This window comes from Nyctereutes procyonoides, unplaced genomic scaffold (assembly GCF_905146905.1).
Source record: "Nyctereutes procyonoides isolate TBG_1078 unplaced genomic scaffold, NYPRO_anot_genome, whole genome shotgun sequence".
Taxonomy (NCBI): Eukaryota; Metazoa; Chordata; class Mammalia; order Carnivora; family Canidae; genus Nyctereutes; species Nyctereutes procyonoides.
Window position 1 is genome coordinate 6,145,251 of NW_026575052.1, and position 20,728 is coordinate 6,165,978.

The 20,728-nt window shown below is 43.9% G+C and overlaps 1 protein-coding gene across 4 annotated transcripts in view; it reads right to left on the bottom strand.

The window, feature by feature from the left end:
- UBR4 (ubiquitin protein ligase E3 component n-recognin 4) overlaps nucleotides 1–16,712 on the bottom strand; it is a 131,746-nt gene extending 115,034 nt beyond the window's left edge. For 3 of the 4 annotated variants that reach the window (XM_055332842.1, XM_055332844.1, XM_055332843.1), the window contains exons 1-11: nucleotides 16,481–16,712; nucleotides 8,494–8,591; nucleotides 6,969–7,072; nucleotides 5,834–5,963; nucleotides 5,581–5,720; nucleotides 4,971–5,073; nucleotides 4,713–4,854; nucleotides 4,421–4,545; nucleotides 1,274–1,398; nucleotides 722–781; nucleotides 445–635 (exon numbers count right to left, since the gene is read on the bottom strand). In XM_055332842.1, the coding sequence (XP_055188817.1) occupies nucleotides 445–635; nucleotides 722–781; nucleotides 1,274–1,398; nucleotides 4,421–4,545; nucleotides 4,713–4,854; nucleotides 4,971–5,073; nucleotides 5,581–5,720; nucleotides 5,834–5,963; nucleotides 6,969–7,072; nucleotides 8,494–8,591; nucleotides 16,481–16,656 (1,394 nt within the window). In that variant the 5' untranslated portion in view covers nucleotides 16,657–16,712. The remainder of the gene's footprint in view (nucleotides 1–444; nucleotides 636–721; nucleotides 782–1,273; nucleotides 1,399–4,420; nucleotides 4,546–4,712; nucleotides 4,855–4,970; nucleotides 5,074–5,580; nucleotides 5,721–5,833; nucleotides 5,964–6,968; nucleotides 7,073–8,493; nucleotides 8,592–16,480) is intronic. The other variant, XM_055332841.1, reaches the window with a different exon arrangement.
- Nucleotides 16,713–20,728: the final 4,016 nt, after the last annotated feature.

Below are 20,728 nucleotides of genomic sequence, written 5' to 3' on the forward strand. Positions count from 1 at the left end.
TCTCCAAGCAAGCAGGGCTCATTGTCCAGACTTTGTCAAAATGGTAGCAAATGTTTTAGGAAGCAAGCCCAGAGGACCTGACTGAATCCTCTTTATTGGTTTAACATGCAAGTGAGTAATGAACTGTTAACTCATACCAGCCCATCTTACAAAAGTACCCTTTTTTTTTTGAACCTCATAAAAACCCTAGAATGTACATTACACAGACACGTTCCCCCTCTTAGAGGTAAGCAAACAAGCTTGGAAAGAATGAACAATTTGTCCAAAATCACAAGGCTATGATATAGAGATAGGAGACTATGATCATCACTTTAGTTAAATTCAATCAGGTATGGAGATAAATTGTTCTACTGATGTGAAGATGAGAGGGGTTACCACCCTAGCTCCCCATCAGTATAAAATGGCAGGGACACAAAACAAAACATGAATCAAGGAGACACATACCCTTTCCCAGGTCCCAGTTTAGGAGAGCCCACTCCCTCTTTTGTACGAGAAAGGATGTCTCTAACTCGGAGTGCAGCCAGAGGGTCTTTCTCTTTCCCCTTATCAGCCAAGGCAGTAGGACTGAGGTTCAATATGAGGAACAGGCTGTTTAACAAACACCAGGCACCCAGCAATTGGAAGTTCTGATAATGCTGTTGAAAAAGCATGAAAGTAATGTATAAACACATGGATCTTAGAACTATGAGACAGGGATGGAACAGAGAGACCTACTTCTCACCTCTCCACCAGCCCGACGGGAATTGCTGATTGCTTGTCCAATCATGTCATAGATTTCAAGCTGTCCAACAACAAACACAAAAATCTGAGCAAGCTGAGTACTTCATTACAAATGTTAATCCCACCCAAATTAATTTTGCTCAGAGAATTAAATATCCTCAAAGCACTTTCTAAAGATATGATTCCATCACACTTTCCTTGACCTTCACAGCTCAAGGGTCACCTTCTCAAAGATGTCCACTCCACACAATCTAAAGCAACACACTCAGGCCCACATCAGATCGTGGTGTATCACATGGACTTGTCTTACACACTCATCACTCTCTGAGACTATCTCATGCACTGCAGGTCTTGCTAAAAGTGCACTGACACACACACAGCAAGCCTTCAAGTATACATGCAGACTGAGTGACTCATCTTTCACAAGACCTGCCACCCAAGGGGATGGGTATGGAGAGTACTCCATGTCCTTTTCTCGACCTGGAAGAGTGGACCTGGCACTATCTCCTCACTGAATGATGGAGGGCCTCCAGAACAAGGAGGCACGGCTTACACATTTCTGGACAATTGTAGCTGCATCACTCTCGTAGTCTTCTTCTTTGGAGCTCGTGGACCCTGTCCGTACTTGCTGGGCACTACCCACATGCAGGATGGCCATGCAAGTTGCCACACTCACACCTAGGGGGGAATAAAAGAAAGATGCACAGATTCCAATCATGGCACAGTCCCAGGAGTCCACCAAAATAGAAATAGAAAACATAACCCACCCTGAAGCCATTCCATGATTTGACAACTGAGAGTAATATCCACAAGAGCAAGACTAGACAATATTACCATCAGGTCCAGTAATCATAAAAACCTGCTCACAAATACTTACTGTAGCTTTATTCATAACTGCCACAATTGGAAGCAATTGAGATGCCTTCAATAGGTGGATGTACCACAAACTATGGCACACCCATACAAGGACTATTATTCAGCAATTTAAAAAAGTAAGCAATCAAGTCACAAAAAATCAGAGAAGAAACTTAAATGCACACTCCACAAGGAAGAAGCCAGCCTGAAAAGGCAACATACTATATAATTGATTCCAACTTTAAGGCATTCTGGAAAAATTAAAACTCCAAAAACAGTAAAAAGATCAGTGGTTCCCAGGAGGTGAAAGTAGGAAAGAAGGATTACGAGGTGGAGCACAGGAGTGGTAAAACTATTCTGTGTCAATAGTGACGATTAACACAGGATGCTATACATTTGTCAAAACCCACAGAACTGTCTAACACAAAGAAAATCCTGATTAAGCAATGGACTTCACAAATAATAATAATGTATCAAATACTGAGTTCGTCAATTTTAACAAATGCACCATGTTAATACAACATATGAATAAAAGAGGCGCCTGAGTAGCTCAGTGGTTGAGTGCCTGCATTTGGCTCAGGTCATGATCCCGTGGTCCTGGATCAAGTCCCACAGTAGACTCCCTGTGGGGAGCCTGCTTCTCCCTCTACCTATGTCTCTGCCTTTCTCTCTCTCTCTCTCATGAATAAATAAGTAAAATCTTAAAAATGAAAAAAATCTGAATAGGGAAACGGGGTACTGGGGAGAGAAGGTAGATGGAAATTCTGTATGACCTGCTCGACTTCTCTATAAACCTAAAACTGCTTTAAAAATAAAACCTATTGGGACACCAGGGTGGCTCAGTGGTTGAGCATCTGCCTTTGGCTCAGGGCGTGATCCTGGGGTCCCAGGATCAAGTCCCGCATCAGGCTCCCCGCAGGGAGCCTGCTGCTTCTCCCTCTGCGTATGTCTCTACCTCTGTCTCTCATGAATAAATTTAAAGATTTTTTTAAAAAATAAAATAAAATAAAATAAAATAAAACCTATTAACTTTAAAACATCACAAGATGTCTTTCCATTTTTTCAAGACCATGGGGAAATACATTTCACATTCGGTGTTCCTCAAAGATACCAAGGCCAAATCCCTGTCTTTACATCAAATCCCAGGCCATCAAATTTCAACAAGCCAAATCTGGGATCTTCAATCCAACTAAAAATGTTAAGGACTCTTTAACCAATACTAAGTACACTGAGGGCCACATGATGCTCAAAGAAATTCCCTGAAAATTGAAATAACCCCAACTTAAAACTGCAAAGATCAAGAGCAGAGGATGAGGAAATAAGCACCAGAAGTGAGCTGGGGGAGAACACATTTCACATATACCTTTAGCTTTCTCTTCCTACCACTACTACCCTAGCTCACGTTCTTATCATGTCTCGCCTGAACGACTACAAAAAATTCTCCTAACAGAGAATTCTCCTGCCTCCAAATCTCCCCACACCAAAATATCCTGCAAGTTGCTGCTTTGATATAGGTCAGAATCTGCAGTGGTTTCTCCTGTCATAGGACATGGTCCAAATGACTTAGACTGCATTTCTGAGACCCCTGTGATTGTTTCCTTTCTCTCTGGTTGCAGGATACCCACTAAACACACATCTTCTCCCTTCACCACCCCCCCACACACACACTTACTATGTTCCCCCAAACTCTAGTATACTCTGAGTCCTGCTTCTGCCTCTGCCTCAGGATAGCCAAGTTGCAATCCTACCTGCCCTAGAGGTACATCAAAAGAACTCCTTCATTACTCCTGCTTTACCCAATTGAAAGCACCTTCCTCTTTAGATCCTTATTTGCATCCAGATGTTCAAAATAAAGTTAGTGAAACAATGCAGGGAGATGACAAACCTCGGCAATTTCTTGGTGTTCCCAAGGTCAGGTTACTAAGGCTATACAAATCCTCATTCAGAGAACCAAGTAAACATCGGAAATTGTTATACCTTCCAAAACATACCAGGACTATAGTATTTAAAACCAAGGATCAGTGAATTGGATTAAAAAGTCACGGTCATCATAACTTAAGAGAGAGTAAACAGCACCTGTCAGTCCCCACTTTCAAGGCAGCATGAGCAGCAGGAAGAAAGGGGACTTTGTGGGAGCACGAAGGATAACATCTCATGTACTTATAAACAGCACCTGTTCCGTGAAGGCTTCCTCAAACCTGCTCCCACAGCAAGACTCCATCCATCTCTCCCTTCTTTGTGCACCCAACTACTCTACCCTTCTGATTGCTTTTATCATCTCTTATTTTTTTTTAAAGATTTTTATTTATTTATTCATGAGAGAGACACAGAGAGAGAGAGGCAGAGACACAGGCAGAGGGGAAGCAGGCTCCATGCAAGGAGCCCGATGTGGGACTTGATCCCTGGTCTCCAGGATCATGTTCCGAGCTAAAGGCAGACGCTCAACCGCTGAGCCACCCAGGTGTCCCTATCATCTCCTATTTTATAGGATTCCACGCGGCCCTAACTGTTCTCAATGTAGGATCCTTGAGGGCACAGATTACATATTACTTATCTCAATATCCAAACGGCACTTAGCGTTTTGCTTTTCCTAGTAAACATTTACTATCTGTGCATACTATGAAAGTAAATATGCACATAACACACCACCAGCAGTGGTACAATAGGATAACTTACAAGATTCCTATGCACACCTCATTTCACCTAGACGAGACATTAGATGACCCTCAGGGGCAAAGGCCCAAGTAGCAGGGAGACAGCAGAGCACTCAGGAGGATCTCATGATTTCCTGAAAGTATACTTGTGCTTAACTGAAAAAATGAAATCAGACATCGTAACCTCTCACCTGCATACAGACAACTTAGGCTGAGAACTGTCACATCCTGCAGACGAGAAGGATTGAGGGGTTCCAACACAGGCAGAGACAGAGTATCCAATGCCATGGTTACATCAATCACCAGTGAATGAAAACTAGAACATGAAGGAGAGGAGGTTAACCAAAGCATCTCTTTGAATCCCTTGCTTCTATAATCTGATAATTAAAGAAAGTTGGCATGCCAAGAAAAAAAAAAGACTAACCAGTTTCTCTTTTTGAGAGCAGCATTAGAAAAAAAAGCACACACGCTGGAGCACCTTACCCATTACGAACAGCAGTGGCATCTGCTACTGTGGCCGGCATGATGAAGAAAGAATTGGCCGACACTGCATCCTGAAACCGATTGATGTAGCGCAGGAAATAGGGCAGGTTCAAACACACACGCAGTAGCTTCTCTGAGCCACCTGCATTAATGACAGGGCTCAACCTTACCAACGGGCATCTGGCTGCTGCTTCTTTTCCACTTACGGAATTTTTGAAAGCAGAGAACCAGCTTTGTGACAATAATTAAGAGTCTTACCAAGCTCTTGAAGACTAGCCACATTCTGAGCTATAAACACATTCTTGGTTTTGATAGCAGAGGCTTGATCTGCGGATGACTGCTCATCATTTTCTCCTTCGGCCTAAAGAGAAACAAAGGATCTGAAAGGCCTATCATGATACTATCATCTGTCAACTGCTGCCCTGCATTTCGGAATCAAACCAAGTGCCCAAGAAGTTCTAAGGGGCACTCTGCAGACTCCCCAGTTAATGAGGGGGGAAGGAAATCCCTCTCTAATGTTAGGGAAAACACAAGTTATTGTCCCAAGAGCAGGAGAAAAATATACAAAGATACATACATTCTATAACTAGTAGAGAGTGTGATGTCTTTCACAGAAAAGCACACGTGTTGTTTATATCTATTTATTTATATTGAGAAATTTTAGAAGAATGATCATCAGAATAGTATCAACAGTGGGCAGAAAGTTAGGGGAAGTTTTCCCCTTTTTTGGTTTGTATTTTTCTACTGGCTCTCTACCCTAGGCACATACATCATTCCACATCACAAATATAAGACACATTTGTTACTTTTTCTAGTATTATCTCTTAAAACTCCCATGGGATGAGGACACTTTGCTGGAGTAACTCACTGGAGTGTGTGGACCTCCAGGCGGTGATGCTACAGTTCTAGGGTTGAAAACTGATGTCAGCTGGTTCAAAAAATTCATCTGGACCTCCTTCTGCCTCAGTTCTGGGCTTACTGGTGAGGCCAGCTCTTTCTGGTCTTCCACTGCAAGTATAAAACCAACAACAGGAATGAGCATAGTGCCACTGAAAGGCAATGCAGGAAACAGCTGGCCGGGGAAGCAGTCAGAGAACTAGGCCTGGCAAACAAACGCTCACCGTCTGAGAGCGTCTTCACTGTCTGTGGCAGCTTGGCTGATTTCATCATTGCCGTGAACGTTATCATTTCAGTCCTGTCTAGTCGGCTACAGCCAGTACACAGGCCCTTGATGAGGAGAATCAAGTGTTTCTGAAAAGAAAATATATTCAATGGGACACCTGGGTGCCTCAGTGGTTCAGCGTCTCCCTTTGGCGTGATCCTAGAGTTCCGGGATCGAGTCCCGTGTTGGGCTCTCTGCATGGATCCTGCTTCTCTTCCCTCTTCCCTTGTCTGTCTCCCTCTCTCTCTCTCTCTCTCTCTCTCTGTGTGTGTCTCTCATGAATAAATAAATAAAATCTTTAAAAAAAAACAAACAAAAAAAAACTAAAATCAAGTATATCTTTCAGAAGATACTACTCCCCTGGGACTTCAAACTGGCGTACAGCCAAATTTAGGTTCTTATCAAGAACTGAGATTGGGGAAAACAATAAAGCAGAGATCACATGCTGATGGTCCTCAGACCATGTCTGGCTTGCAAATGTGTCTTATTCTCACAGTGTTGCTCTTGGATTTTTATTTTTTTATTTGAAGTTATAGCTAACTTTTTAAAACATGAAAGGTTTAATATACAAAACCAGACTTATCTCTCAATAATGCACAAGACACAGCAACTGAGTCTCTACCTCTACCTGGCAACAATCAGCTGATGCCACACAATGACTGGCCCTTTGTAGCTGGGCCAGGCACCCTTTCCAACTGGCATACTTCACTCATTATATGTTATTTGCCTGACCCACGGAAACATGGAAGTTTGCAATCTTTGCAAAAGCCTCCGCAGCCCTCTATACAAGAAGCTGGCAAACCACAGTTCCAATTCAGCCCACTGCCTGTTTTTGTAAATAAAGTTTACTGGACCACAGCTATGCTTGCTCATTTATGTATTGTCTGTGGCTGCTTTCATACTACAAAGGCAGAGTTTAAAAAGAGAGAGACTAGTTGCAACAGGGACTAAATGGTCAGCAAATTGTTCACTATCTGGCCTGTTACAGGAAAAGTTCACCAACCCCTACCCTATGCCACCCTTCTCCATCATTCCACTAGTCTGTCACAGTCCTACCTTGAAATAAGGGCTGCAAATGAGCCCATCACTCTCACCTGGGACACAGCACAAGCCTCATCTGGATTCTCCAGACGCAGGAGAGAAAACTCGATCAGGACTTTACAGGCTGCTGCCACCGACTGAAGCTGGTTCCGGGGAACTAGGAAAGGAATGGGCTTCAATTAACCTCAGACCACCACAGCTTGGTCAGCCTCATAGTCAGTATATCAAACCAGACAATTCCCAAGTGCCAGTGTCCAGCATTTCCAGAGCCATTCTATGACAATAACCATTCAGAACCAACAATCCAAGGGCCAAACAAAGGGATCCTGGCAGATAACTATCTACTACTTCTAGATCAACCTATCTTACATTTACTGGAAATTAATTATAATAGGAAATACATCACAGTAAGCACTGAGCACTTCAAATATATTATATTAACCCACTCAATCCTTAAACCACCATTTTGAAGTAGGTAGTATTATTATCCCCTCCCCCTCCTTTTCGCAACAGATCAGGAAATTACACCACGGAGAGCTTAAGTGACTTGCCCAAAGTCATACGGCTAGAATCAAATCCAGGAAGTCTGGCTCTAGAGTTCATGCACTTAACTGCTAGAATATACTACCTCTCCTTTTCCATAGGTTCTGAATCCCTTTTACAAGGGGCTTCCTACACAAAACTTCTCAAAGTTAAAAGTAATTCCTCCACCAGCAGCCAATGCCTATAATAAACAGCACTGCACACAACAAGATTATCCAGCAACCCTATAGCTTCCCTTCATTTTACTTACTTAGCAAACTATTTAAGTAAACAAATTAGCATTATTCAGAATTCTCTGAGTTAGGATTTTTTTAAACAAATAAAAATGCAAAAATTCAGAAATAGTAGAAAATAAGGGTAAAAAAAATGTTTAAAAGATGCGGAACTGGGCAGCCCAGGTGGCTCAGCGATTTAGCACTGCCTTCAGCCCGGAACGTGATCCTGGAGACCCAGGATCGAGTCCCATGTCGAGCTCCCTACATGGAGCCTGCTTCTTCCTCTGCCTGTGTCTCTGCCTCTCTGTCTCTGTGTCTCTCATGAATAAATAAATAAAATCTTAAAAAAAGATAGGGAACTGAAACTGAAATCCCTTGACATACCAGAGAATACAAAAGTAGAATTTACTTTCTCATCAAAACCAAATAAGGAATAACAGAGCCTTCATGAGTGGCCGTGAACCCTCGGTCAGTATCCGCCCATTCCCCTCAAGCCTCAGGAATTAACACACTAATAATTACATGTGCATATATGAAATCAATAAAATGCTTTTGATTAAGATGGTAAAGAAAGTTAACTTAATGGGTTATGAAGCAAGTGTCCAAACCAAGTCCTTTTTAAATCCATCTTGGTTGGCCTAGGTAAATGGACTTCCAGAGCCTTATCAGACTGACAGTGGTCTGCCCTGCTGGGGGGACAGCTCAGGAGTGCTTAAATACAGACTTCATTCACAACCTGTTGAGACACCCCACAAAGAGGAGACCCAACCACCACCCCTCCAAGCCTTCAGAAAGGGAGTGACAAGAATGGAATACTCACTGAGGCTGCAAACTGTTGTAATATAGTGTGTGGAAAGTGCAACAAAAGATGAGTAGAAGGGCTCATACTGCTTCTCGTGGTGCAGGATTTCGGATTCACTGCAAAGAAGATAATTCAGCTAGCATTTACTTAGTGCTTCCTATATGCCAGATACACCATCCTTTTATAGGCATTACTATACTTAATCCTTACAACAGCCCCATTTGGCAGGCACTGTTATCATCCCTATATTCAAGATCAGGAAAGTGAACCTTAGCAAATTAAAAGTAAACAATTTGCTCAAGGTATCAGGCTTAGGGAGTGACGAAAGCTAATAGGCAGGGAACATTTTCAAACCCATTTAGAATTAAAGAAGTACAAGTAAAAACATTACAGGATGCCTGTATTTTGTCCTGTATTACTGGCTGGCAAAGACCAAAAGCTAATAGTGTCAAGTGCTGACCAAAAGGGAGGAGACTGGAGCACTCAAAATACTGTTAGTGGGAATACAGGTCACAGAAATCCATTTTGAAGACCAAAGACCAGTCCACAATGCAAGAATCAATAACCTGGGGAGAAATCACCTGATCAGGGCTAAAACCCAAAATTCACCAAGTATCATCCCACTCCCAACCAAGACACAGCTAGATCACAACAAATTCAGGGGTTTTAATCACATCCCTTATCTTGAGCTGAGGAAATTGCCCTCTTCTGTGAAAATCTAGAGCCCAACTAGATCTCTGAGATACACATCTACGTCCTTCTGTCAAATCAGATGCTAATCCACAACCCATGAAACAAAATGACAATGTAAACAAAATAAAACAAAATGTATTTTATTAAAGGTAAAGAACAGGGAGCCTGAGTGGCTCAGTCCCTTGAGTGTCTGCTTTTGGCTCAGGTCGTGATCCCAGGGTCCTGAGGTTGAGTCCCGCCTCAGGCTCCCTGCTCCACAAGGAGCCGGCTTCTCCCTCTTTCTCTGCCCTTCTCTCTCTCTCTCTCCCCCTCCCGCCCCCCCCCCCCCCGTCTCTCATGAATAAATAAATAAAATCTTTTTAAAAGGGAGGGGGGGACAGAGGGCTGTGGCTAAACAGTTTCCTTAGCGAATTAATTCTCCAACCAGAAGTATCAGCCTAGGAAGGGAAATGTACACAGTCAGGACTCTATTCACTTGCCAAATGAACACAAGAGCCAAAAAGACAAGTTCAACACTGGGGAGGTGCCAGTGTGAGTGATGAATCACCTCAAATAGCACTTAAGAGTCTGGCATTGCGAACACTTTGCTATGTGGGGATTTATCTAGGATAAACGGGGATTTAGCAAAGATCAGTTCCTTATCTCAGAGTAACTTTCACCAAGAAAAAATATGTATGGAGCATCTATGATGCGCAAGGGTCTTCCTGCCCACCAAGGATCATTTCTATTTGTCAAGTGGACAAGAAGGAGGAAACGAAAACCTTTTAAACACCAAGTAATGCTCAGTTTCTGGTGGCCAACACACTGGTCCAGGTCATATTCTACTCAGCAGAAAAATCTCTACTAAATCCCCTGCTTCTACCTCATATACTTAGTTGTTCCTTCATTCCATCCTTGTATTTTCTTAGTCATTGTTCTAAGGTTTTCCCACCCTGTAATTTGATATATTTCACGGAGTCATTTACTGTCTGTTTTATTTCAAAAGTTCAGAGCTGCTTATCCCCGTGTTTTTCAGCTGAACAGGCTTACTAGAATTAAGACAAAAACTGCCCACCCAGAGGATGAACCTACTCTGTTGCTTTCACTTCCACTCAGATAGTGAAATACATCCAATATGCAAGAATAAACTCATTTAATTGCCTGGTTCAATGATGCCCCATTGTGATTTAACAAACCTTGGTTCTTGGTTCCTGCCCTAGAAATACACAACTGCCTTATTCCAATAAAGAAACAAGAATGCACTTTGAGGAAAGATGGACATTGGCATCCAAAAAAATGGAGCACTCTCAAACTGCACTTATAATTTGCTCAGGGCAACTAAGGATGAACCTGGGGAAATTAATTTGAAAAGACTTAATAAAGGAAAAAAAAAAAAAAAGAAAAGACTTGAAGGAGTAAGGAGACATGCAGATATGTGGCCCAAAGGACAATATCATATCTCTTGATTTTAAAGAAGCAAGCATGTATGAGTCACCTAATAAAGACTGCTGCCACCCTCATTCCCCAAGAATCTGACAGACACCAAGATACCAGAAGATGCAAAGAAATAGAAAAAATGGGACAAAAGGCAAGAAGTTAGGTAGGAATGGGGAAGAATGAAGAACTGCAGGCAAATATAACAAAGAGAAAGGAAAATAAGACTTATAGGTAAAAATACATCTCTCCTCTGGGCAGTCAAGCTATCTTCCTCAAACATCTGCTTCTTTTTTTTTTTATTTTATGATAGTCACAGAGAGAGAGAAAGAGAGAGGCAGAGACACAGGCAGAGGGAGAAGCAGGCTCCGTGCACCGGGAGCCCGACGTGGGATTCGATCCGGGGTCTCCAGAATCGCGCCCTGGGCCAAAGGCAGGCGCCAAACCGCTGTGCCACCCAGGGATCCCAAACATCTGCTTCTTCTAACAAACATTCCAACCACACCACCACTGGGGCTAAAACAATGCTGAGAGACACAGAATTTTTCTAAAACGTTTATATTCCACACAAAATAAATGTGAGGCAGAGTACAAAGAGAAACACCAGCTACAGTACAGCCAGGTCAGAGAAATCCAATTTGACATGTAAGTAAAAAAGAACTCCCTCAAGTCTGGAAATATCTAGCTTTTTTTAGGAAGAGGTGGAAATCCAAGAGGACAAAATAAAGACTACAGATTCACCTCCCTTCTCCCCCTAGATACTATTTACATCTCTTTTCTAAACTGTGGAAACTCCACAAACCCCTTTCCCTTCATGAGACTCATAAACCCCCAAGAACAGAATCTATTATGAGTCCTTACAGCCAGGAAACAAGCAAGCATATTAAATATACTTAAAGAATAACAGCATTAAAAAATATATGCTGGGATCCCTGGGTGGCGCAGCGGTTTAGCGCCTGCCTTTGGCCCAGGGCGCGATCCTGGAGACCCGGGATCGAATCCCACGTCGGGCTCCCGGTGCCTGGAGCCTGCTTCTCCCTCTGCCTGTGTCTTTGCGTCTCTCTCTCTCTCTCTCTCTCTCTCTCTGTGTGTGACTATCATAAATAAATTCAAAAAAATTTAAAAAATATATATGCTGACTGAACATCTGCTGTGTCACAGAGTAATACACATGTAACCAAAGAACTAAAAGCTTTCAGATCCTCATACTCCTTACAAATCTGTGGTGAATGTGACACTAAGAAATTAACCAGCCATGAGGACTAATCTCACAATTACACTCCATCACTTGGTGGCAGGCTTTTCTTCTTCCTGTAAATCAATCATGAACTTCTGTCCTGCAGCATGTAAATTCAGAAGACTGACATTTGTGTATCCCTTTCTCCCTATTAAGATATTTAAGAAATAAATTAACACCATCTAATATGGATTTTGTAACAGCTTCCCCCTTCCCAAGTAGGTCTCTCTGGCCTAAATTTTATTAAACACCTGGGAGGCAGAGACTGAAACAGACTTATCAGTAAGGAGGCCAGGACAGCCTAGGAATGACTGGCTCATGGGAAAGGGGTTTTTTTGGTTTTTCTTTTTTCCTGTTTTAGTAATCTACAAAGAGTCAAAATGTTTGATGACAATCATGATCACCAACCTATCTTACAAAGAGTTAAGAAGGGAATTCTGTATTTGATAGTACCTTAAAACATAAGATTACATTCAGCAATTATACTAATTAATCCCAAATATGGCATGTGCTCCATTGAACTAGTTCTAGCTCCATTTCTGGTCTGGAAAAGTAGGGACACTGTAAAGATTTTCAAACTTTAATACTAGAAGACATGCTAGCATGCTAGCAACAGGCAGTAAAAATAAAAATGAACATCTCTTTTAAGTAAACTCACATATGTTTTTCTTTTAAAAGTCAAAGGACATTTTTGAGTATGCTTCCCAATTTATCTATGCTAATCTATTCCTCCTTTGTTTCACAGTTTGGTTACAAAGTCAAACTTAATAAACAGGGTCTAGACCTAGAAATTGTATCTACCTTTTCTTCAAACACCAAGTTCAATTCCAATTATAAAGGTATGAAATAAATAAATAAAAATCTTTATTTTAAAAAAACATAATAAAGGTATGAAAGACTACAGATGGCAAGCGGAATGGTGGAGGAGCACGAAGCAGTCTCAGGGCAAGTCATCATCCCCAACAGTCAAATGGGGAGGAATTCAACGGACAAGCAGGCTGTCAGATGGAAAGGTAGAGCTGGCAATGATGGAGCCAGGACATCTAAAAGGGAAACAGAGAGTAGTAGACTGCAACAGAAAAACAGAAGGTCCCTGGAGGCAAGGAAGAAAAACATGGCAGTCATGACAATAAAAAGGGGAACCCCAGATGGGAGCAGCAACCCCAGAAGTAAAGTAGCAGCCTAGGCACCTGAACCGTTGATTACCTACAAAATAAAGCCCACAACAGTACCTGTACAGTGCTGACTCTGATCTGGTTCTAAATGTGGTGGCCATAACTCTATAGTCAAGAAATACTTCCACAGGGACGCCTGGATAGCTCAGTGCCTGCCTTCAGCTCGGGGCATGATCCCAGAGTCCTGGGATCAAGTCCTGCATGGGGCTCCCTGCATGGAGCCTGCTTCTCCCTCTGACTGTGTCTGTCCCTCTCTGTGTCTCTCATGAATAAATAAAAATAGTCTTGGAAAAAAAAAAAATACACCCACAATTCTGACACCCTCATTTCATTTTTTAAGACTTTATTTATTTATTTAGACAGTGTCAGAGCAGGGGATGCAGAGGCAGGAGAGAATCTCTTTTTTTAATTTTTTAAAGATATTTACTTATTTATTTATTCATGAGAGAGAGAGAGGCAGAGACACAGGCAGAGGGAGAAGCAGGCTCCATGCAGGGAGCCCAATGGAGGACTCGATCCCGGGTCTCTAGGATCAGGCCCTGGGCTGAAGGCGACGCCAAACCGCTGAGCCACTGGTGCTGCTCAGGAGAGAGAGAATCTCAAGCAGACTCCATTCTGAGCTCCATTTCACCACCCTGAGATCATGACCTGAGCCGAAATTAAGTGTTGGATATCTAACCGCCTGAGCCTTCCAAGTGCCCCTCATTTTTTTTAAAAAGCAAAAAACTTATGAGAAAGTAATAGGGTACTAATTTTTGTGCCCTAAATCAGGGTTTGGCACTGTTTTTGTAACAGCCTATATTTAAGAATGTTTCTGCAATTTTCACATGGCTGAAAAAAAAATTTTTTTAAGGTTTTTTATTTATTTATTCATAGAGACACAGAGAGAGAATGAGAGGCAGAGACACAGGCAGAGGGAGAAGCAGGCTCCACGCAGACCTGACGTGGGACTTGATCCAGGGTCTCCAGGATCACACCCTGAGCTGCAGGCGGCGCTAAACCACTGCGCCACCGGGGCTGCCCTGAAAAAAATTTTAAAGCTATTTTGTGACATGTAAATATATGAAGTTCATATTTCAGTGTCCATAAATAAGATTTTGGAAAAACAGCCACAACCATTCATTTACTTATTGTATAAGGCTGCTTTTGCTATACAACAACCAAGTTGACTACTCCACACGGAGAATGTATAGCCTGCAAATATTTACTCTCTGCTTCTTTACAAAACAAGTGTGCCGACCTCTGCTCTACACCAAACTGAACAGTAATATGTTTGATTGTTTTTTTAACTGTAAAAGAACGTGAAAGTCAGATACTTCTTTTGAAAAGTTTTCTTAGGATTATATTACTCTCACAGAGCCTAGGGAGGACACATAACAGGCTTTCAAAGTGAACTTAGCAATAAAACCAGAACCAAGACTTCAGGGACCTTGCCTCACAACAAAAAGTTTTTGTCACTAAACATCCACTAGTCTGGATTTCTTTTCTAAACGGTGAAGAGAGTTCTTACTAGTGTCTACAAACACAGGCAACACTTGATTATCTTAGGGTGCAGGAGGAAGCAGTCACTTGTTTGGCAAAATTCACATCTAGTTCATGTATTGGGTTTTGGGTCCCTTTACAAGCCGGACAGAGTTGCTAAACCATTATATAGTTTCAAAAAGATGACTTGAACACGGGATGAACAGGAGGCTGTCAGCAAATGACTTTGTAACCTACTCAACTCCTGTCCAGAAAAAACATAAAAGCAGGAGTGCCTGGCTGGCTCAGTGGGGTGAGCCGCTCTTGATTTCAGGTTTGTGGATGAGTCCCACGTTAGGTGTGGAGATGACTCAAAAATAAAACCTTTGGGGTGAAATAAATAAATAAAAGCAAATGTTCTAGAGTGAAGCACTGTCCATTACAAGTCACCTGATGAGCATAATGCAGGAAAAATGCCGCCAAACCAAACGTTTAAAGCAAGTTAAAGAAAAGAAATAATAAAAATAAAATAAAAAAATAAAGCAAGTCAAAGAGAGGCCATAACCTGAGAGCAGTATCTTGGTACTTGTTTCCATCTTTAAAACATTCCCGATTTGGGGATCCCTGGGTGGCTCAGCGGTTTAGCACCTGCCTTCAGCCCAAGGTGTGATCCTGGAGACCCAGGATGGAGTCCCACGTGGGGCTCCCTGCAGGGAGCCTGCTTCTCCCTCTGCCTGTGTCTCTGCCTCTGTGTGTGTGTGTGTCTCTCTCATGAATAAATAAATAAAATCTTAAAAAAAAAAAAAACTTTCCTGATTTAATAATTAGGTAGAAAAACCCATCTGTAAAGCAAACTGTGAATTTACCAAACCCAGCCGTTATTTTATTCCAACTTAATAAACAAACAAACGTGTACCCAAAGCACCACAAACCTAACAACAGGCACTATCGTAAACAATTTGTCAAGTCATGGGGCCTCCCTTGAATAAGAATAGCGATTTCCAACCTGGAGAACACTGAGATACACACCCTTGTCGGCCAGAAGCTAAAGTGACCCAGGCAGCAACGGCGGGATGGCTGAAGCAAGGTTTGAGTAGTAAAATAAAAGTGAGACTGCCTTTTAAAAAAAAAAAAAAAAAAAGAAAAAAGAAAAGAAAAGAAAAAAGAAAAGCACGTCTACCACGAAACCAAACAACAGACTCCTCTGAGCAAGGTCGAGTCAGGAAGACAGGCGTTCTGGTATCCCCGGCCTCCTAGGAACACAAACTATCGCGATCTAGGACCTCGAAACAAAATGACAAAACCATGTTCAACGCCAAACCAACGGAGGGGAGGGTTCCTGTTTGCAACGAAATCTAAGGATATTTTTATTGCGAGAGAGAGAGGGAGAGAGAACGAGGGGGGCACGGTTTCCGTGGGAAAGCGACCTCCGACTCCCACGGACATGGTTCCCTCCTAGACCGTTGCGGCAGCCGCAGACACCAAGCGCGGCCTGAGGACACATCCTCCGTGGTCGCCGGCGGCTTCAGGCACAGCAGCAGCACGTGGCCCCGGCGATCACAGCCCCGCGGGGAGACCGTTACCACACCGTGCGGCCGACCTCCAGCTTCCACCCCGAGGCCCCGCTCGGGCCCAGGCCAGGGGGGTGAGCGCGGGCGAGAACTGCAGACTCATCAGCGCTGTGACCTTAGCGCAGGGGGGGCGGCCCCGGGGACATTCTCCGCCAGCAGCGCCCGGCGTCTCAGAGTCACTCGCACGCGGGACCGGCCACGCCCTCTCGAGAAGGCGTCTCCAAAAGTTTTGCTCAGGAGGGAAACCGAGGCACAGATCGTCTACCCGGGCCGGCGGGAGGAGCCCCCGGCCGGCCCTGGTCCGCCGGGATCCCGGGGCCCCGAAGCCGCGGCCGGGGGCCCGGGGTCGCCAAGCGGCGGGCGGCGGCCCGGGGACGCGGGTGCAGACGATCCGGCGCGGCCTCCCCTCCCCCCCCCCCCCCCGCGCCCGCCTCGCCGGGGCCGCCGCCCGGTACCTCTCGATGACTGAGGCCACCAGCTGCGGCAACTCCTTCATCTCGAAGGCGGAATAGGACGCGGACAGCAGGGGCCGCACCGCCACCTCCCATCCCGGGGTTGTGTCCGCCCCCGTCGCCGAGGCCCCGGGCGCCGGCGCCGCCGCCGCCGCCTCTTCGCCGCCGCTCGTCGCCATCTTCCGTCGTACTACTGCGGCTCCCTCCGGGGGCTTGCCACCGGCCCAGCGCCGCCTCCCGGGAGGGGGCGGAAGTGACGTGACCCAACGTCAGACTGCGCGACGCAGTCGCAGGGCAAAACACGCGACGCGCGGGGCGGTCAGCCTTTGCTCTCGGGAGTAGCTCGGCGCGACGCGGAGGCGGGCCGGAGGAACTGCGCCTGCGCAGGACTTAGCCCTTCGGAGGAGGTGGGGGGGGGACCTCCGCGCCTGCGCGCTGGCAGTCGTTTCTGAAAGTGCGAGTGATGGGTGCGGCTTCGGGGCGTCAGGGAAAGGTGAGTTGGGGGTTTGCTTGAAGGTGGGGAGACCGGGGCGTCGGAGCAGGCTGTGCGTCTGCGGGTAGAAGGGCCACCGCCGGAGACACCTAAAGACGAGAGCCGGCTCGCTCCCCTTCCGAGAGCCCCCCGCCCCGCACAGTGATACTTAAAAAACTTGCAGCCACTAGTCTTACCGAATTTGGGCCCACATCCCCGTTGTGTGTGTGTGTGTGTGTGTGTTTTAAAGATTTTATCTATTTATTCATGAGAGACACAGGCAGAGGGAGAAGGAGGCTCCCCGCAGGGAGCCTGGTGCAGGACTCGAACCCAGGACCCCGGGGTCACCAGCTGAGCCAAAGGCCCCCCGGAGCCCCCCACCCTGTGTCTTGATTACCCCCACTATGTTGCCAGCTCGCACTGTTCACCGCTCTCTGCAATTTGACGCGGCAGGTTGTGTTTCCCCACTTTAATGCTAGCAGAGAAAGAATGGAAGGTTTACTAAGGGGCTTCTTTTTTTTTTTTTTTTTTTTCCCCAGATAAACCGACCTGGGTTCCAGATCTAAGAGGGGAAAAGCAGTCTGACTTGACAGTTGACTCAAGGAAAGGTATGCGTGCTTCGAGAACATTCTTGGGCGGCGCATGGGTGTCGGCGCAGGACGTCAAGCCTGTGGCCCACAGGCCCCTTCGCAAGAAGTGTGGATGGTTTGAAAACCCTGAAGCCCTGAAATTCTTCCCTAAGTTTTGGAGGAGCTCCTTTTGCTACCGGTGTAACTCTTCGATAGCTAAACCGGTGATCTGATGATCGATTTGCACTTGTAGTAACAAAAGGGCTATTTTACATTAGGAATAAAATGCAGTCAAGTCAAAGCTAGTGTTGGAGGAAAACGTGGCTTTAATGATAACGGTAGAGATTTCCCTTTATTTTCTCAGGGGGAAATAGTGACAGTGGCAGGTTTCTTTTTTTTTTTTTTTTTTTTTCCAGTGGCAGGTTTCTTAAACATGAAAATACGAAAAGTTAAAGACAGAGAATGAAGCCTTTCCGTAACACAGTGAATTTTTTTTTTAAGAATTTAGTTGTTAAAAAAAAAAGAATTTAGTTGTTTTTTAAGATTTTATTTATTTATTCATGAGAGACACACAGAGAGAGAGGCAGAGACACAGGCAGAGGGAGAAGCAGGCTCCATGGAGGGAGCCTGATGTGGGACTCGATCTCAGGACTCCAGGATCACACCCTGGGCTATAGACAGGCACCAAACCACTGAGCCACCCAGGCTGCCCTAACACAGTGAATATTGCAGTAGTTCAAAATACTGAACCCAGTACCTGAAGAAGAAGGCTTAAAATTTTAGAGTGGCTCTTGGGACATTAATTTTATTTCACCCAAAGGACAAAATTAATCTGCAGAGGTTCTCTTGGAAAGGTTTCAGGAAATAACAGAAGATCAAATGTTTCTACTCCCTTCTTTCCCCATCCATCTGCTGCTGGAAGAGAGAGTAAAAAGGCAAATGCAGAGTATCACAGGGAAATTTGCTCCTGTACCAAACTCATATTTTTTTTTTAACTCACATTACTTTTTAATATTTCTGGCTCATAGATTTGGAGAAAGCACTCCAGATTAAGATTTTTCTTTATATATATATATATATTTTTTTTTAAGATGTTATTTATTTATTCATGGGAGACACAGAGAGCCAGAGACACAGGCAGTGGGGGAAGAAGCAGGCTCCGTGCAAGGAGCCTGATGCAGGGCTTGATCCTGGAGCCCAGCATCATGACCTGAGCCGAAGGCAACTGCCCAACCGCTGAGCCACCCAGGCGTCCCTTAAAAAATTTTTTTAAGTGAGATGTGTTGTGTGCCCAATGTGGGGCTTGAACTCAGAACCACAGCATCAAGAGTCTCATGCTCTACCAACTGAGCTAGCCAGATGGTCCTCCACATTCTAAATTTAAACAAGAAAGGAAGGCAATACATAGAGGACTAAAACAGACTTCTAGATGAAACATAAGCTTCTAATACTCTGGTCCAGAAAATAAGATAGAAACTAAAGAATAGTCATTTGGGGGGATTATTAACTGAAGGATTTAAAGTATTAGTTTCCTTCTAATCCCAAGTGGCTGAGTAAGGAACTAAGATTTTTAAACTTAACAAGAGATATGATATGGTCATATTACAAGAAATGCAGTGAAAGAAAAAAAATTCAGCAGCCATGATTGAATAGTGTCAGTGTGGGGATACAGACGAGGAGGAAGCGTGAAGAAACCCACTGGGTTGGGGATCCCTGGGTGGCTCAGTGGTTTAACACCTGCCTTCAACCCAGGGTGTGATCCTGGAGTCCCAGGATCGAGTCCTGTGTCAGGCTCCCTGCATGGAGCCTGCTTCTCCCTCTGCCTGTGTGCCTCTCTCTCTCTCTCTCTCTCTCTTTCATGAATAAATAAAATCTAAAAAAAAAAAAAAGAAACCGGCTGGTAAGCGAAAACATTCTGCATCTTGACAGGAGTTATGGTTACTTGGATATACACACAATATTTGTTCAACTGTATACTTATAATGTATATACGTTAGCAATTAAAAATCGTACCTTAAACTAAAAACAAGGGGCACCAGCATGGCTCAGTGGATTAAGCATCTGACTTGATTTCAGCTCAGGTCATGATCTCAGGGTCATTAAATCAAAGCCTCCCCCCCACACACACACACACACACTTCCAACGGGGCTCTGCACTGGGCATGGAACCTGCTTAAGATTCGTTCTTCCCTCCGCCCCTTTAACAAATAAATTAATATTTCTTAAAAGATGTCTTTAAAAACAAAATGCAAACAATAAGAGTTCATTGTCACTCCAGGAACCTCCAAAGCAAGAAATACTGGCATTTGTTTTTTTAAGATTTTATTTATTCATTAGACTCAGAGAGAGAGAGAGAGGGAGAGAGAGAGAGACAGGCAGAGACACAGGCAGAGGGAGAAGCAGGCTCCATGCAGGGAGCCCGATGCAAGACTCAACCCCAGGTCTGTAGGATCACACCATGGGCTGAAGGCAGGTGGTAAACCTCTGAGCTACCCAGTTTGCCCACTGGCATTTTTATTTCAAAAAAAAATCCATCTGATAAGAGTTGCTTGAAGTAATCCTGGTAGGTCTTGTGTGTTCTTCATTCCATGAATAAAAACTACATGTATTAACTCTCAGGGCCCAACAGAGATCATCCTGTTCTCAAGCTTTTACAAAGTTTCAAGAACCAACAGTGCATATTTTGTGGAAACTGCTACAAATGAAGAGCAGCCCTTTTTTGGAAATTCACCAATGAACAGAGATTTTTTTTTTTAACATCCAGACTATAAGGAAATAGATTAGAAGCCTAATTCTGTTTCATAATATGAGTCATTTGTAATCCACAAATACTGATTATTTTTCTCATAATACTGCATTTTATATGGTATGAATTTAAAACAAGAAAAATGCGCCTTGCAGCCTTCTTGTTTAAAGAAAGAGAAGCAATTTTGGCAATTGTACAGGGACTAGAATAGAATGTCAGTTTTACTGAAGAGCAGGAAGCAAGACTTAGAGGAAACTAAGGACAAAAAGATCAAAATTGAAATGAAAATGATAATAAGGTGAACATCCAAATTTGCAATGCTGTTCAGCAACAGCTAATGTGAATTAAATAGTAAAAGCTTGACTGGCAAACTTCTACAAAATGAAGTTTATTAGATACAGTTTAACCCAGATAGCTTACATAACATTGCAAATGTATCAGGAGAGTTTTGTTTTAGGGGCACC